Source organism: Cyprinus carpio, chromosome A4 (assembly GCF_018340385.1).
Source record: "Cyprinus carpio isolate SPL01 chromosome A4, ASM1834038v1, whole genome shotgun sequence".
Classification (NCBI taxonomy): Eukaryota; Metazoa; Chordata; class Actinopteri; order Cypriniformes; family Cyprinidae; genus Cyprinus; species Cyprinus carpio.
The window spans coordinates 5152228-5171990 of NC_056575.1; the positions used below are offsets into that span (position 1 = coordinate 5152228).

The following is a 19763-nucleotide window of genomic DNA, read 5'->3' on the forward strand; positions in this document are numbered from 1 at the left end:
GGTTCTAATGTTCTGCTGTTAAGCATTATTAAGTCATAATATATTGAAGTTATTTTAATGTGATTCTTATGGTTTATAGAGAAGAAATATGACTTTTAAACGTGTTACATGTTGTTGATTTATACATACAACTCAACAACTTCTGCAGCTTGTGAAATGATGCATAGGAGTAATATTCATATTTATCGATTAATAACACACCTGATCACAAACAATTATGTGAGACAAATAGTTTTTTTTCTATTATTAAAGTTACTTTAATGCATCCAAAGTAAATGCAATTTTTTCAGCATTATCCACTCACAAAACTGCAGTACTTGCTGTGATGATGCTGAGGGCTGTGAAATCACTGATGGTCATTTATGGCTTATATTTAGGATGCATTTGATTGTCACCGCAGCAGTTGTGCATTAAAAGGTAAGATCAGACATTTGACTTCAGGGTTTGTGTAATGACTTATTGAAATGTACACACACAAAAAAATTGTCTGAAAAGTTTTTTATTGCTATTAGCAAGGCCAAAATACAAAACAAATCTCAAAAAGGCAAAGAAGTCTTAATACAAAAAAAGAACACTTGGTGAAACGTAAAACCCCAAGATTTGACATATCAATAACAATATCACTCAAACTTTGTTTCAAATTTGTTGAACTGAGGCAGTGGGTGATCATTGGGACATATCTTCTTTGTTTGACTCCTCCTCCACATCATCATAATCTGTTATTAAAAATATAAAAAATCATGTCAAATGTTGTAATTGGATGAATATTTTAAAAGTATAAAAAGCTGGGAAAATGTCAAAAATATTACAATGTTGTCATGGTCCGTCAGAGGGAGACGAGGAGATGACTTACACAAACTTGATTTTAATTAAACAAACCAAAGGAGAGGAACACAACATAGGGAGCGCAGGAGTAACAACACGGGATGACATTTAACAGCAGACAGCAAATGAGAGGCAGAACACACTTTAAATATACAGAAACAAATGGGACACACCTGGGAACAATAAGAACTAAATGGGGAACACCTGGACTAAATGAACATATGGACAGGAACAGGAAGGACCAAATAAGGGCAAGGAAGGCACATGGGGAGCAAAACACACACAAAACATGGAACAAAGTCTGATAAAGAAAAATGTAAATATAACGAGAACAAAAGGGTTACAGTAACTTACCCAACAGGTTTCTCACATCTTCACTGACACTCATCACATCATCATACTCCTCCTGAACTCCCTCTGATAAAAACATGTCATCTCATTTCAGGCATCCCTTTTACTTTAAGTGACTTGAACAAATGTCTAATACTCATCTAAATATGCAAAGGGTGATAAAAATGTAGTTCAGCGCATCTCACCTGTTACCCCACGAGAGCTCGGTCTATTAATGATGACATCATCATAATTCTCTGGTGCGTCCACTACAAATGCAAATTGAGTCAAAATTAAATATATAAGCAAAAAAAATAAATAAATGTAATTGTAATTGTCACACTGTAATGATCTTGATTTTAGAGTAATATTATTTGAAAAAGTTTATAAAATCGTAAAACACCTTTTTTGATATCAGAGTTGTGTCCGCTCGTCATGACATCATCATAATTCTCAGGTGTGTCTTCTACAGATTCACACATTAATCACAGACACACACATTCATTACATTCAGAAAAAATTTGAAATATCTATCTTAAATATACTGTAATATTTTGATTTAAATGCTGTTGTAGGATAACAGAGTGACACCTGTCTCACGATTTGGTTTCAGTCCATCAGTGATGACATCATCATAGTATCCCGGTGTGATTTCCTTCACAATCTCTTCTGCATCAACACACAATATGTTTGGATACAAAAGTCAAAATATGTTATTGTTGCAGATCATGAGACATTTATTTATCATTTGGTAGTGAGTCATGTGATCAATTAAAAAGGTCACTGACCTTTTAGGCCACTGCCATTAGTGACATCATCATAATATGCAGTATTGAACTCTTTTGCTAAAACAGGAGAGGAGACTGTTAATATATAAGTAAACAGCAGTATTTGAATAGTTTTGAGTCATTAATCAAATACAATATGGACTTACTAGTTACAATTATTCGTTATAAAGGTTTTTTTTTTTTTTTTTTTTGAGTAGAATGAATGTAATAAATATGTGCTTCAGCTCTCTAACCTGAGAGAAGCTCATCAGCATCTTCATACCCAGAATGCAGTTCTTCAGAGATGAGACTCCCTGTTAAAGAAGAGCAAAACAGTCAGAAACATGTTCATCATTACAAACAGACTGAATCCTCATTTCCTTTGGATCGTAAAGAAGACAATACAACACAAAAATTAATTATTCACATTTAAAAAGTATTATAGAGAGAAATCCCTTTTTATTGGGCCTATTAGCCAACACACATGTACTGTTTCCTCACATGAACCTATTCCTCACTGCCTTCCAGAAAAACACACACACACACACACCTGCACCTACACTTACAATTATATGAACACCTGCTTGTGACAATCTAAATATACACACAGGAAGAGATGCTGACTGGCACGCGCACACACACACACACACACACACTCTCACTCTCTCACACACACACACACACACACATGCACCTGCAGCTCTGTGGTTTTCTGTCAGGAATTCTGTGGTTTGAAGCAGGAGGTTTAACAGGACTAATAATAGATGAACATCAACTGCCTGACAGACTCTTATTAATGGTATTAAATGAGGTTGATGGCTCATGTCTCACCCCTCTGAGTGAAGTGATTGTGTCTGTGCTGAATCTCCTCATAAACGGCCTCAGACATCGTCCTGTGTCTCCTCTTAGAGAGAGCTGTGAGTGTAGACAGACAAACCTGCTGTCAGTTCACAACACATGACTGATCACACACTGAATAAGACACAATATGACAGTCTCTGGATCTCTCCTACCTCTCCTCATCACTCTGTTCTGCTGAATCAGTATAAGCAGTGGCACTAAGAGCAGTAAGAGCACAACTCCCAGAACAATCACAAGCACTGGGGGAGGCGCTGGTGGAGGAGTTTGTGGAGGAGCGACTGATGTTGAGCGCACTGGAGGAGAAACTGGAGGAGAAGCTGATGATGTTGTGGCAGGAGTAGTGGACACTGACACATCTGATAAATCTGTGAAAACAGACACAAACACATTAATAATCATGCAAATGACTGATTAAACACTCAACTATTATAAGCACTAATATTATCAAGAAATTTTGCAGTGACCTTCACAGTTGAGTGTAACAAGTTTCTTGCGTGAGCAGTCAGTGTTGTTATTTAGGGAGTGAGGACAGTCCCACAGGTGAATCTCATTCCCTCTGCACTCGACTTTGTTCATCCACACAACACCTTCACCAGCACCAAAGGTTGAATTCCCATCAGCCCTCAGTGCTGCTCCACAACCCAGCTGCCTGCAGACCACCTGAGCATCGCTGACGTCCCAGTGATCATCACAGACTGAGCCCCACACAGTGTTATGATACACCTCCAGCCTCCCAGAGCACCGGCCCTCCCCTCCACGCAGTCTGAGAGGAACATGATCTAAGACACACACATCAACCACTGACCAGCTTCAGCACAACATTTATAACAAAACACACACTGAACCAAGGTGGCTTTAAATCTATGATTAGACTTCTTGTTCTTCTTTGAATGTACATATTTCAGTAATATATTTGGAAAATAAGGATTAAGTTAACTAAAATATATATTTATATATATATAAACTTACTTGAACACTGTTTCTGGTGAGGAGATGGTGAAATAAAACATGTCAGACGACTCCGAGGAGACTCCTGATTCTCGTCCTCTGAGATTAAAACATGAAGAGGACTGAACATTAGGATAACGGTGAAACAAATCAGTGTGAAAACATATCATTTAAGCCTCACAAATCATTTTATACGCTTTCCATCTGCTAAGTTTAGCTTTTCTTAAACATTAGTTTACTCAAGAAATATAAACATTGTGTTTAAAGAAACATGACTACTCAGACCATTTTACATCATTTAAATATTATCTCACTTGTGCAGGTGATTTTGGCCACTTCATCATTATTACAGTCATTCTTTCCCCAGAGAGAAGATGGACACTGCCACAGATATGAATCATGTCGTCGACACTTCACTTTATCCAGCCAGTTACGAGCTGATTTCACTCTTGCTGTAGAATCAGACAAAACCCCAGATCTTCCACAGTTCAGCTCTTGACAGATCAGACTCGCTGTGTCTCTGTCCATCTGGTTCCAGCACACATTACCCCAGGATCCATTGTAGAAAACCTCCACATTCCCTTCACAGCCTTTAGTTAGCCTGATCTCTTTAAACTCTAGATTAAAATGAAAAGAAAATATAATTTTAAAATACAAAATTGAAAAATCTGGGCATTATGAATATCTGAATGTGTTAAAAGGTTATTTCTAAAACCTTTGTATTATAAGTATAACTTAAAAAACACAGCAGCATGTTTACCTGAGCACACGACTCCTACATCCTCCTTGTGTTGACAGTCATGTTTTCCCCAGCCTGGAGAAGAGCAGCTCCACAGGGACGTCTCATTCCCCTCACACTCCACCTCATCCAGCCATATGGGTCCAGAACCAGGACCAAACCAGGCTGGTACCTGCTGGTTACTGAGGGCCACTCCACACTGCAGCTGTCTGCACACCACATGAGCATCTTTAATATCCCAGGAGTCGTCACACACTGTCCCCCATGAGCCGCTGTGAAAAACCTCCAGCCTCCCTGCACAGTCTCCCCCAGAACCCACCAGCCTGATGGACCCCCGACCTGATATTCAGAGACAGAAAAACACATTATTGATCATGAACAACTGAAGAATATGCCCAGATGTTGTTGTTCTCACCAAGGCAGGTGATTGACAGCTGTTGTGTGGAGTTGCAGTTGAGAGTTTGTGGAGAGCTGCAGTTCCCCAGATGAGCTTCACTCCCAGAGCACTGGAAGCCCGTCACACACTCATGACTGGGTTCAGGACTGGATGAAGAGGAGCCATAGAAGTTCAGCACAGAGCCACAGCCCAGCTGTCTGCAGACCACTGAGGATTCAGTGAGACTCCAGGAGTCCAGCAGAACTCTCCTCCAGACCTGATGGAAGAAAACTTCCACCTCCCCCTCACACTGTCTCTCTCCAGACAACCGCACCAGACCATCATGAAGAGCCAGAGAGGAATCTGAGTGAAATAAAATAAAATACTGTAAACTGTTAATAAAATACTGCAAATGTGTTAAAGACCACTGAGGAAATTTTGCATTATAAACATGCTTTATATCATTATTACATTTTACATAATTAATTTCAAAAACTAAATCACACAAACATTAATCAAAAGACTGAAATGTACTTGTATTGGAAACAAATATTGTATATTGTACATGGCTGAGTCTCTCAGAAGCATAATATTAGTAAATCTTACAGTAATATGGACTCACTAGAGCAGATGACTCCAACATCTCGACTATGAGAACATTCTGCTCGACTCCATGAAGAGATGGAACATTCTGAGAGTTTTGTTTCATTCCCGTCACAATCAAACACATCAGTCCAGACTTCATCACTTCCCTCTCCAAACCAGTCTGATCCCACAACAGACACAGCAATCCCACAATTCAGCTGTTTACAGAGGACACTGGCAGCTCTCATATCCCAGCATGCATCACACACTGTGCCCCATTTACTGAAGTACTGACGTTCAACTCGACCAGAACAGATGTCAGGACCGTTTACCAGCCTGAGATCAGTGTAACCTGGATAGGAATTTAAAACGTATTTGAACAAGACATAACAGGATAGTTTAGAGGGAAGAACTGATTGTTTATTTTTATTGCTGTTGTTGTATTACCATTCATAATGCATAACATGCTCATTTAGAAATGTTGAACAATTGGATTTTAGTATATTTAGCAATTAAAATGTTGGATTTGATTTATTAACTGACAGGATAAACAGTGACATTTTACCAGAACATATCAGTCCCACATTGTTGTCTTGAGAGCACTTTGTGTCATTTAAAGTTGGACACAGTCGAATGGTTGATTCATTTCCTCCACACTGAATCTCTTGTGTCCACATCTGAGCGTCTCCTTTACCAAAAGCAGCTGCTCCCAGCACCTGTACAGGAGCCCCACAGTCCAGCTCTCTACACACAACCTCTGCATCCTGCTGGTCAAAGGCAGCGGCACACACTGTGTACCATGTGTTCCCATAAAGCACCTCTAACCTCCCAGAGCACAGATGAGGTCCATCAGCAAGTCTTGTAAATCGTCCATAGTTTTATGGTTTCTACATATTTGCATAATACATAAAACCAATTTAATTAGAGTCATGCTGAGTGAAGCTGTCTTACTGTGAATGTTACAAACAAACAACGACTGTGAGTGATTAAGTCTATCCTTCGATTGAATATTGTAAATAAATCCTGGGTCATTTCAGAATTACAATTTCACCATTACTCGTAACTTCATTGTTTATAACTAGTTCAGAAACAAATTGTATAAAATTATTGTATATTTACGGTGCCTGTGAGAGGACATGGTCAGTTCACTTAGTTTTGTCGTGGCCACGAGTTTAATGCGTAAACAAACCTGCGTGACCACAGCAACCCGGGATTATCAGAGATGTATTCATTATAATATTTTATTTTGAATTAAGAAAATATTATATTATTATAGAAAATATTTTATTATTAAATTATTATATTAACCATGGTGGTGCTTGACGGGGCTATAACTACTTCAATTTGTAAATGAAAACACAACAGGCTCATTTATCATTCATCTGACAATTATGCCAATAAAAGTTTTGACGTGATGTGATGATAATGAGCGTGTTGTGTTTTCATTTACAAATGAATCTATTTATTCATTCATTATAACAATTATTCATTCTATTTATTATTTATTCATGATAAACTTCATTTGAATGATGACTATCACACGCAATAAAGTCCCGTAGCCAAGGCACATGGTTATTGTAATAATTGAATAATGAAATATGTTCTATGATAAATAATATAATATGAATGAATATGAATGAATACTCTGATAATCCCGGGTTGCTATAGTCACGCAGGTTTGTTTACGCATTAGACTCGTGGCCACGAGAAAAACATGTTGTTCCCTCAACATAACATCTCGAGGCCACGACAAAACTAAGTGAACCGACCATGTCCTCTCACGGGCGCCGTATATATTGCATATGTTAAGAGAAGAAAGGTTGATAAGTGATTAAACAATGAGCTGCATGAATTCACTTACCTGAACATCTGACTCCAGCATCTCTACTATGATCAGCACAGTAGCTTGTATCATATTCACCCCATCCTAATGATCCACAGTCCTTCAGTGTAGACTCTGATCCTTTACACTCCACTTCATCCATCCAGATTTTTCCTGATCCAGGTCCAAAGTAAGAATATTTTGGTGCTTCTGCAGCCTCTCCACAGCTCAGCTCTCTACACACCACTGCAGCATCAGTCATATCCCACTTATAATCACACACTGTTCCCCACTGACCCTCATGAAGAACCTCTACTCGACCAGCACAGCGACTGTCACCATTCACCAGCCTCACACTCACACTGTCTGTCCATGAGGGATACATCATAAAATAAGCATACAACAATAAAATATTATCCATATAGAAGTTATAAGAATAACATGTAAATCAATACAATATAGAATGTTTTAAAAATATATATTGAATTTCATCTTTCCCTGAGTGTACTTACTAGCAGTGATAAGTGTAACCACTGAAGACAAAAAAAATAAGTGTCAGACAGCTTTCCATCCCTTTGTTTGCCCCTCAGAAAACTAATTCATTCAGCACCAAAGTCTCTCCTCTGCTCCCTCAAACACACTGAAGAAACTGGCTCCTGTCAGCCCCCTAAAGAGAGAGAGAGACTCACAGCTGCCAATGACACTCACTGTTAACTTATTAGACACAACAGAGGAAATCATCAAACACAATCAGTGACAAATCAGAAAGCAGCATTTTTATTTTCTCCATATATATCAGTAAAGTGTGAGCGCTGATGAGCGGGACTCCTCCTCCAGCGTGAAGAGACACTTCACTGAGGACAGACTCGTGTCAGTCATAAGTCAGTGTGGAGATAAAGTCACACTAAACTTAAACCAGATTGATACAGAAACACTGCAGCTTATATTCATCATCAAAACCTGAACCTGAACACAGCAGATACAAGCATTGATGACTGACTGCTCACTTCAGACACTTACTAAAACTTTACTTCACATAGAAAAAAAATATATATTTGCTATAAATAAATATAAATAAAATATAAATGCTATAAATATCAAAATAGAGGCCTATTCAGACAATCTGTAAATAAACATTGGTTTCTATTCCAAATATATTAATTTGGCATTATATCAAAGACATTTGTAGCTGTAGATGGGTGTTTCATACTGCAATTCATAATTCATCCAGCAGGGGGAAGCAGCAAAACACTTCTTATTGAAAAGAGGAGCAGGCAAGAGTTCTATGGAGGACCAAACCTTCAGAAATTAAAAATAGATAAATAAATAAATAAAATAACAAGAACAACAAAAAGAAATAGATGACTTAATAAAAACAAATATAGTTCATGTGTAATAAAATTTACCCTGGAATTTATATTTATGATTTTCTTTCCTTTATGTATTATATTATGTATTTATTTGTACATTTATTTTTATACTTTTTACCTTTTATTTACTTATTCTCTCATTTATTTTTTTATTTAATTTATCTATGTATTAATTCATTTATTTAATTTTTAATGTATTTATGCGTTTATTTTTTTTTTAAATTTATTTATTCCCACATGTATTTATTGTTTTTTTTATTTGTTTTTTTTTTTTTTTTTTTTTTTTTATTTTTCTGTTTTTTTTTTAATTTTAACAAGTATAGGTCTCTGCAGGAAAGTAATGGGAGTTACCAGGTCAGGGTGTTTTTAGACCATTATACCTTTTTGACTGACGTCATAGTGATGGTAGGTTTAGGGGTGGGGTTAGGTAAGGGGGGTCATTTTGATTGCTTGATTTAGAAACACCCCAGCCCTTTTTTACACCCACAAGGTAGGTCATAAACGCCCACTTTTGCTCTGCAGAGACATAAGTCTCCCTGAAAAGGGAACAAGACGTTGTGTACAGCGTAAGCTGATCGCATTGGCGAAACACCTTTCTCCTCAAATACTGAAGCCTTATTCGCTAAACGACATTGCATCTCAGTGGCCAATGGTGCTCGAGCGCATGAAAAGGGGTCACATTGGGGTATGTGTACCTTCACGCCATGTTACTGTGAAGGGTGCTCAGCATAAGCGGAGACATTCAATAAACTCAGTGACACTTAATATTAATCGCAATGTATGGTATAGCAACTGTACACAAGTACACATAAGCAGCACATTCCAGACAATAGCTTCTAACCAGAGCTAGACATGCAGTTGTGGAGCTTACCAGAATTAGACAACACAATGGCCCGGAGAACTGTGTCTAAGTTGGCTAGGCAGCAGCAGTTTTAGGGTATTATGTTCAAGTGGTGAATTAGATGTTTGGTGTTAGATTATGGCACATTGATACATATTCATAGTAACCTAACAGCATTAGCATTAGATGCTATGTGCAATGGAACAGACTCTGTGAAAGACAGACACAGGCCAATAACAGACCTTTCCACCACATACATTCATAGACAAAACTTTCTCTGAATTAATATATATTTCTGTCTACTATTCACTTGAGACATGTGCAATCATGTATCCTTCATCTGTTCTTTTATAGAGTTTTGCCTATATTTAAAATTGAATGAATGTTTTATTATTACTTAATTAATCATGATCACACAAATGTCGTGCTTCTCTATGAGCTCCAAATTACGTTTCCTATTTGTTCATTTTTACATTACACTTTTCTAACTCTGTGACGCATTAGTATTATCAGAATCTTGAAGATTCTTCTCTTGATCACCCGATCCAGTTTCAAATGAAAAATAAAATGCTAGAGACAAAGGATCGTAAAATCCCTCCAAAGGTACCATTCCTCATCTCCTCACACTTTAAAAATCAGGGCAGTTATTTTATATACTGAGAAGATAAGGAAGCTGAGAAGTCTTCTAAGGACCCCTAAGTTTGTGCCAGGCTGCGGCCTTGTCTTTCCATTCAGCAAAGATCCTCAGATTTCAGCTGGTTCTCTCTCATCAAGACAACATCAAGATCAACTGGAGCTTCAACAAACTGCATCAGGACACTTTTATTCAAATGACCAAGACATGTAAGAATCAAACTTAGTCTCAATGTTTGATCCATTAATTATCCCCACCCCTTTTAAAGAAGGATGTGTTACAACTAAAAAACTGATGGTTTGCTCAAGGCTGTTGATCTGCTGAATCTCAAACAATACTTCTAAACTTCTTGCATTCCTGTACTCTGCAGCTCCCTTTCCATTGCTAAACTGTGCGTGTGATGTATGGTGTTATAATAGTTTAAGTGTCTTAGTGTAGTTAATAAAGTCTCGTGTGGATCACACTAAAGGTTAAATGTTGTTTTGCTCATAACTGAGTCCACACTCCCTAATCTCGCAGATTTTGGCTATATGCTCTGAGTAGTATTGTACAATAAGGACATTATTTATTTCCCATACCCCAAAATAAACATTTCTTAGAATTAATAAACAATTAACACCGGGAGTAACAGAATTACATTAGCTGATCCAAATAGTTATAATTAATTATAACCAAGTTATAATTATAACTGACACGGTAGGGGCCTCAGTGCTGCATCTGTGTGGGCGAGGGCACAGACAGAAGACACAAAGTTCGACATCCATACTTTTGGGCGATCCTACGTACAGGGGTATTTTTATAAACTGAATTTTTCCTTCTTATGTTTATAAACATCCTGTGCACGGTGGCCACATGAATACGCAAAAGCATGCTATGAAGCACTGTCAAGAGCATGCCAAGCCAACAGGTGGCAATGTAATCTCAACCATAAAGCCATGTTGGCCAATCAGAAGCCTGAAAAAGTTTCAAGTAGGTGGAGATAACAGCACATGCTCCGACGTCACAAGCCAAAATCTCCGGTTTCGCTGTCTACAAGATAACACTGCAACCGGAGTTTTTGAAAATCTTACCCTGACAGGAGTTTTCAAAAATGTTCGGTTTCAGTGACCTGGTGCTGTGTGTGAAAGAACAGTGAAACCGCGTAGAAAATACTGCGGTTTTGAAAATACCTGCGTTGGTGATTAGTGGGGGTTTTTGAAAAGGGTTTTGCAAAGATTCTTTTTTGGCGATGCATCAACGGCAAAGACCTAAGCATTATAATCAGAGATGGAAACTCGAGTCTGGGCCTTAGTAAAGGGATTAGCAAAGTATTCGAGAATTGACTTGGACTCATGACTCATGAGACTAGTAAAAAACAAAAGTAATTTGGTATGGGAGTTTATATGAATGTATCTCTGAGGGGAACTGGCTGTCTTTAGAAAAGTTTAGATATGGTATTTCTTTTTATCTTGCCTCTGTATAATGCATATTAAAGTAGTGTTTATAACCGCAGCGCTGCTTTGTTTACAGGGCAACCAAAGAAATTATGTTTAATTGCTTTTCAAGCGCCACCTTCTAGCAGAGAGTCAATCTGCAGCCTTTCTGCTGTTTTGTTTCGTGCAGATGTGTTTTATGTAGGATATTTTTACAAAAATGAAGTCAGAACATTTCGTTTTTGCTTTTGAATTTCGAAGTTATACAATCCAGTGTAGATTAAAAACTTCTCATGCTGCAGCCTCTTTGTTAGGATTGTGTTGTGTTTAAAATACTGTGGTTGCCTCTAATTTTAAATTGAAAAAGAGCACAAAGCCTTAGTTTGTTTATATGAGATTTATTTAATTTGCGTTATTCATTTGATTGATTGGGGTTTGTTTTAAAATTTCAGTTTAGTTTTGTTGTTGGACATTTTGTTTAGTTTTGTTGTTGGATTTTACAAAGAAATGTGCAGCATTTTGTCTGACAATTAATAATGGACACCTTTTCATTTTCTAATTTGTCTTACATTTTGTTAAAGTATATTTTGAGAATTCACATTGTGAAATCAGTATTACAAAACCAATTTAGCATCAATAACTATCTGAAAGAACTGTTGCTAATAAATAGAACAAAGACTTGATACTTGACTTGGACGTCAGAGACTTGTGTATATGTCTGATTATAATGAAGGAGAAATATTCTGATTACATGCCACTCTCCGCGCTGCTTATATAGGCTGTTTCCCACTCCCTTTCTGCACAAATAAGGCTTCAGTATTTGAGTAGTGGGTAGTTTCTGTGATGGTTATTGTTAGGGGTAAGAGGGTCGGGTTATACAATAGAAAATATTTTTCAGCTGTCATCAAAACAATTTAAGTTTATGAGATGTCCTGACTAATACAGTGAAACAAATGTGTGTGTGTGTGTGTGTGTTTGTGTGAGAAATGGTTTCGTATTTCTTAATATATCCCCTATGTAATGTCATTGTAAGGAAAACCCTCGGCCCTCAGCTCAGCAGGTGGAGGCTCTGAAGAAATAATAAAAAAAAGGCACATAACCGTGTCTGAAAAGAAAAAAGCTGGAAAGGATCATCCCAACCTTAAACTGCAGATGGAGCTATTTCTGCAAAAGATTCAAGCTCAAAGCAAATAATCAGCCACAAAACAAGACTTAAAACAGTTCGAAGTCATTTAAAGCATTTTAAAAGCGAAGTAGTTGAAGTACACCATCACACAGTAAAACTCTGCAGTTGGGACAGGTGTATAAATGTGTGTGTGAAATGTTTTTTAAATCACATTTTACATGAAGTGTGCAATAAATCTCTGCAGTCTAGTTTTGCTTTAACTGCTCTTTAAAAATGCGGTATATAGACTGAATGAATAATATAATTTGCTTATTTGTTCATTAGGTAAAAAGCATTAATATCAGTACAAAAAAATAATAAGCTAAATACTGAAATGCACAAATACTAACATTCATTGTTACCAAATTTTGCAAAGCATAAAAAAATGAAATAACATAAAAACACATTGATGCATTAGTAGCAATATAAGAAAGTCCCAGTAGCTCCGGTAACTGTAATATGATTTCATGAACAGAAATAGTGGGTGTGGTCATTGGGTCATATGGCCCTTCCTTCTTTGTTTGACTCCTCCCCCACATCATCATAGTCTGTTTTTAAAAACAAAAGCAAATTCACATATTTAATTTGCAATGAAATTTATAATTTCATCTAGATTTAGTTTAAATTAGAAATGTAAACATTATAAGCATATAGTTATAAAGGATAAGGTGACAATAACCTACCTAGGTTTCTCTCATCTTCATTTCTGTTCTTCACATCATCATCCTCCTACTGATCTCCCTCTGATACACATGTAAAACAAAAACTCACACTGTAATTTGTAATATAGCTTGTCATGTCATAGACTATTAGATTAAACCTGATGAAGCCACAATGATTCATTAATGGTAGCGTAGTAATAATAATAATATAATATAATATAATATAATATTATATATATATATATATATATATATATATATATATATATATATATATATATATATATTCATTAATGGTAGCGTAGTAATAATAATAATAATAATATAACTTCGAAGGTACAGCCAAAATCTGTTTTTGATCTTTTATAAGTGGGCTTTTTGCCATTGCTTTTTGAACTCACAGCAGCACAAAACCAATCATTTAATGTAACTACAATAAAATCATTTAATTAAGACATTGAAATATTTTAATATTTAAATTTATTTAAAAAAAATGCTTTGCATTTTGCAAATTTATCATAAATTGTTACTGATGCTTTGAAATAGTGTTCTATCGGTATGTCTCCTCGCTTACAGTTGGAGCAATGATGTGAACATGAGTTCCATTAACAGCTCCAACAACTCCAGAAAAGCCCACAGTCTCCATGAAATTGGCTTGTTTTTTCAGCATGGTTTGATGGTCAGATGGAAAGTCAATGAACTGACATTTAGTAGTGGGCAAAAGTGATGTCCGGCCTAGGAAATTTGACATCTTCACCCTTGATTTAAAAAAATAAATAAAAACGTGCAAGATTTTGTAAACCTATTGCATAGTTGCTTAGAGTCAGTAGTTTTATTTGTTATAATAATGCATTGAAACATGTCGAATTGTGCAGTCATAATTTTTGGCCATGCTGCCATACAAAGAAATTATGATCACATGCAAAAACAAGAGGACCAATGAAATGAAAATAACGTATGTTGTAGTCATTGTGCCAGTGTTGCCGATTTAGTGATTTTGTTAATGACTTCCTCACCCCTTTATAGACTTTTTTTAAAAGCTATGTAATCAATTTCTTGGACAAACCTTATATATTCCGAGACTCTCCCATGACATCATAAAGGCAAGTTCACTGATCTACAGTACATAAATAGAAATATAGATCAGTGAACTCACCTTTATGAGGTCACCTAGCAACATTAAGTGACCAGTTCCAGCTCCTTTTTTAAGTTGAAAGCAGTTGGCAACACTGGTCAGTGTTTTATTTTTTTTATTTATTTATTTATTTTTTTTGTATTTTGATGGTTTAAGTGAAATTTGGGGTCATAAAAAAAATAATCCACACGTCACTTTTAGCCACTGTTGTGTCTGCTTACTGTGTCATCACCGGTGCACTGCTGCATTTTTCCACATTTCCAGCCAAAAAAATGTAATTACATTTCTGCAGTTAGAGCATTGACTTGTTGAGTGGAAGAGGTTATTAAATTTCTTAATATAATTAATAATAATAATAAAAACTTTTTGATCTTGACAAGCAGGTTTGTATTGTTTTATCAAATCCATATCATCATATAACTCCAATATGTCATATCTTCACTGGAAAGTGTGCATCTCCTCCTCTTTGCTGTCATCTTGTTACTCGTAACTAGATTAGGAGACCTCTTCAGCTCTCTTAAATAACTTAGGAGCTGAGACCCAGTCTTAACACTTAGGAACCTTTATGAATCACTCTTATTCTTAAATCTAGGAATAACAGTAAATTACGTCATTCTTAGAATTTTGACACACTTAAGACAAAAATTTTACTCTAAGCAGCTTCATACATACGGGCTCAGATCTGTATCACTGAAGTCTCCCATCATTTAATCTCGAAAATTTTGTTTACTTGGCTGTTGATGGCCTTTTCTCGCCAAGGTATGCTTAAATTCTAAACACATAAATGGTAAAATAGTTCAATCTTTTAACATCCTTTCATGATGCCTCACCCCTCTGAGTGAAGTGATGCTGTCTGTGATGAATCTCGTGATAAACAGCCTCAGTCTGTGTCCTGTGTAGTCCTGTGTACCAGTCAGAGAGAGCTGTGAGTGTAGACAGACAAACCTGCTGTCAGTTCACAACACATGACTGATCACACACTGAATAAGACACAATATGACAGTCTCTGGATCTCTCCTACCTCTCCTCATCACTCTCTTTCGTTGAATCAGTATAAGCAGTGGCACTAAGGGCAGTAAGAGCACAACTCCCAGAACAATCACAAGCACTGCGGGACCAGAGAGAGATGCTGCTGGAGGAGTTTGTGGAGGAGCGACTAATCTTGATGCGCCAGAAGTACTGAACACTGGCAAATCTGTCATTATAAAAACAAGCAGATACAAACATTAAAAATAATGTATTTAAATATATATATATATATATATTTATAAAAATATATATATATATATATTTAAAATAATGTATTTAAATATATATATAAGACAAATCTGGAAAATCTGTCAAAACACACAAAGAATATGTTTGTCTTGAGTGCTCTTTTATTGTGCAGTCAGTGTGGTTATTAAGGTAGAGAGGACAGTCCCACAGGTGAATCTCATTCCCTCTGCACTCGACTTTGTTCATCCACACAACACCTTCACCAGCACCAAAGGTTGAATTCCCATCAGCCCTCAGTGCTGCTCCACAACCCAGCTGCCTGCAGACCACCTGAGCATCGGTGATGTCCCACTGATCATCACAGACTGAGCACCACACAGCGTTATGATACACCTCCAGCCTCCCAGAGCACCGGCCCTTCTCTCCACTCAGTCTGAGAGGAACATGATCTAAAACACACACATCAACCACTGACTAGCTTCAGCACAACATTCACAACAAAGTTTAAAGTTGTGATAATAATAATAAAATTATAATAAACTTACTTGAACACTGTCTCTTGTATGGAGATGGTGAGCTAGAACATGTCAGAAAACTCTGAGGTGACTCACTAATCTGATTCTCTGAGATTAAAAAAATTGAAAAATAGAACAAAATAATTAAAGGGATACTCCACCTTAAAATGAAATTTTGTCATTAATCACTTAACCTCATGTCGTTCCAAACCCGTAAAAGCTCCGTTCATCTTCGGAAACACAATTTAAGATATTTTGGATGAAAACCTGGAGGCTTGAGACTGTCCCATAGACTGCCAAGTAAATAACAGTGTCACGGTCCATAAAAGGTATGAAAGTCGTCGTCAGAAAACTCCATCTGCCATCAGACGTGCAATCTGAGTTATATAAAGTGACGGGAACACTTTTTGTAAGTGAAGAAAACAAAAATAACGACTTCATTCAAGGATGCACTGTTTCTACGTGTATTAGCTTTGATTTGGAAGAAAACAGCGCATCCTTGTGGCGCGGATGACTCAGAAGAGCATACGCAGCACGGTGATATGGAGAGACACAGAGGAGTCCGTTGCCAAATTGTTTTTTGAATAAATACGTTATTTTTGTTTTCTTTGCTTACAAAAAAGTGTTTCTGTCGATTCATTTAACCCATATTGCACGTCTGATGGCAGATGGAGTGTTCTGACGACAACTTTCATACCTTTTATGGACCTTGACACTGTTATTTACTTGGCAGTCTATGGGACAGTCTCAAGCCTCCAGGTTTTCATCCAAAATGTCTTAAATTGTGTTCCAAAGACGAACGGAGCTTTTATGGGTTTGGAACGACATGGGGGTAAGTGATTAATGACAAAATGTCAGTTTAGGGTGGAGTATCCCTTTAAAAGGCCAATATATATAATATATATATATATATATATATATATATATATATATATATATATTTAATCAAACAAAACATGACAATTTCAAACCATCTTAAATCAGTTAAATATCATCTTACCTGAGCAGGTGATTTTGGCCACTTCATTATCACAGTCATCCTGTCCCCAGGGTGAGGATGGACACTGCCATAAAGTGGAATCATGTCGCCGACATTTCAGTTTATCAAGCCAGTTATGAGACTGCAGTCCCTCTGAATTACTGGGTTCACTGCCAGATCTTCCACAGTTCAGCTCCTGACAGATCAGACTCACTGTGTCTCTGTCCATCTGGTTCCAGCACACATTACCCCAGGATCCATTGTAGAAAACCTCCACATTCCCTTCACAGCCCTCTGTTAACCTGATCTCTTTAAACTCTAGATGGAAAAGGACAAGAATCAACCTCGACACTTACAGAATGACAGTGTTTTAATTAGGGATGGGAATCATACAGAACTTAACGATTCTGATTCTGATTCCTCCTAATGAATATGTTTCCTTAATTGTTCCATTAATGATTATTTTATGGATAAAAACAATACTAAACAAACAAACAAAAAATACTTTATTTATTAATATATATAAATTACTAATATTGACCAAATGCACAATGCATATTTTTAGCTACACTTTGTCATATGAACCAGTAAAAAAGTTTTTGAACAGTAAGAAATTCTCTTCTGCTCACCAAACCTGCATGTTTTTGATCGAAAATACAGCAAGAACAGTGACACTTTGAAATATTTTTACTATTTAAAATAACTGTTTTATATTTGGAAATATTTTAAAATGTAATTTATTCCTGTGATTTCAATGCTATATTCTTAGCATCAATACTCCAGACACATGATCCTTCAGAAATCATTCTTATATTCTGATTTGCTGCTCAAAAATAATTTATTATTATGTTGAAAACAGCTCAGTAGAATTTTTCAGGTTTCTTTGATGAATAGAAGGTTCAGAAGAACAGCATTTATCTGAAATAGAAATTGTAACATTATAAATGTCTTTAACATCACTTTTGATCAATTTAAAGCATCCTTGCTAAATGAAATTTCTATAATTTCTTTCCAAAAAAAAAAGAAAAAGAAATAAAGAAATTATTCTGACTCAAAGCTTTTGAATGGAATAGCGTATAATGTTACAAAAGCTTTTTATTTCATATAAATGCTGATCTTTGGATCTTTCTATTCATCAAATAATTCTAAAAAAAAAAAAACTGTTTATTTTGTTTTAATTATTGTTTTTGGGTATTTCTGTTTATTATATTGATTTCTGGATCATATGACACTGAAGACTGGAGTAATGATGCTAAAAAATCAGCTTTGATCTCAGGAATAAACCACATTTTAAAATAAAGCAGTTATTTTAAATAGTACAAATATTTCACAATTTAACTGTTTTTGCTGTACTTTGGATCAAATAAATGTAAAAATGACATCGAAACTTTTCTGAAGACAGTCGGTTCCCTTCAGATATAAATTCAAATAAAACACCCGCGACGTGTTTTGATTTTGAAACGTGCAGTGCTCATGTTTATTCAGCGAATATGAATCAGTGTATGGGAAATACTGCTAATGTACATCGAAATATTGGAAATGTGTTTAAAAATCATATCACCGTTATTGAAAAAAATTATATCGCGATACATATTGATATCAAATTATTGTCCGGTCCTGACCTGAGCACACGACTCCTACATCGTCCTTGTGTTGACAGTCATGTTTTCCCCAGCCTGGAGAAGAGCAGCTCCACAGGGACGTCTCATTCCCCTCACACTCCACCTCACCCAGCCATGGTCCAGAACCAGGACCAAACCAGGCTGGTACCTGCTGGTTACTGAGGGCCACTCCACACTGCAGCTGTCTGCACACCACATGAGCATCTTTAATATCCCAGGAGTCATCACACACGGTCCCCCATGAGCCGCTGTGAAAAACCTCCAGCCTCCCTGCACAGTCTCCCCCAGAACCCACCAGCCTGATGGACCCCCGACCTGATATTCAGAGACAGAAAAACACATTATTTATCACGAACAACTGAAGAATCTGTCCAGATGTTGTTCTTCTCACCGATGCAGGTGATTGACAGCTGTTGTGTGGAGCTGCAGCTGAGAGTTTGTGGAGAGCTGCAGTTCCCCAGATGAGCTTCACTCCCAGAGCACTGGAAGCCCGTCACACACTCATGACTGGGTTCAGGATTGGATGAAGAGGAGCCGTAGAAGTTAAGCACAGAGCCACAGCCCAGCTGTCTGCAGACCACTGAGGATTCAGTGAGACTCCAGGAGTCCAGCAGAACTCTCCTCCAGACCTGATGGATGAAAACTTCCACCTCCCCCTCACACTGTCTCTCTCCAGACAACCGCACCAGACCATCATGAAGAGCCAGGGAGGAATCTGAGTGGAAGATCTGACATTTTACTAAAATACTGCACAGAGGAACATTTATATAATAAATATGCTTTATATCAATGTTACATTTTATATAAGTAAATTCAAAACTTAAATGACACAAGCAATAATCTTCGGTCTGAAATGATGAAATATATGGAATAAATATTGTATTTTGAATAAGATTAAGTCATCCAGTAGCATAATGTCAGTAAGTGTTCCAGTAATATGGACTCACTAGAGCAGAT

At 36.8% G+C, this 19763-nt stretch overlaps 1 protein-coding gene and 1 long non-coding RNA gene across 2 annotated transcripts; both read right to left on the reverse strand.

Moving 5' to 3' along the window:
* Positions 1–666: 666 nt before the first annotated feature.
* On the reverse strand, positions 667–19086 carry LOC122139375 (scavenger receptor cysteine-rich type 1 protein M130-like; the record flags this gene model as incomplete). Its single annotated transcript, XM_042736260.1, has 17 exons — positions 667–716; positions 1180–1242; positions 1362–1424; positions 1756–1824; positions 2177–2236; positions 2473–2516; positions 2831–2837; positions 2936–3148; positions 3248–3562; positions 3753–3830; positions 4046–4348; positions 4492–4792; positions 4886–4904; positions 5453–5783; positions 7293–7619; positions 17206–17502; positions 18807–19086. Coding segments are annotated over 17 exons (2820 nt in total), but the record flags the coding sequence as incomplete, so codon positions are not given.
* LOC122141320 lies at positions 12772–15664 on the reverse strand. The gene is made up of 4 exons (XR_006157706.1): positions 15494–15664; positions 15303–15395; positions 13359–13418; positions 12772–13223 (listed from the first exon to the last, which is right to left on the reverse strand). It is a non-coding gene; the product is annotated as an uncharacterized LOC122141320 (long non-coding RNA).
* Positions 19087–19763: the final 677 nt, after the last annotated feature.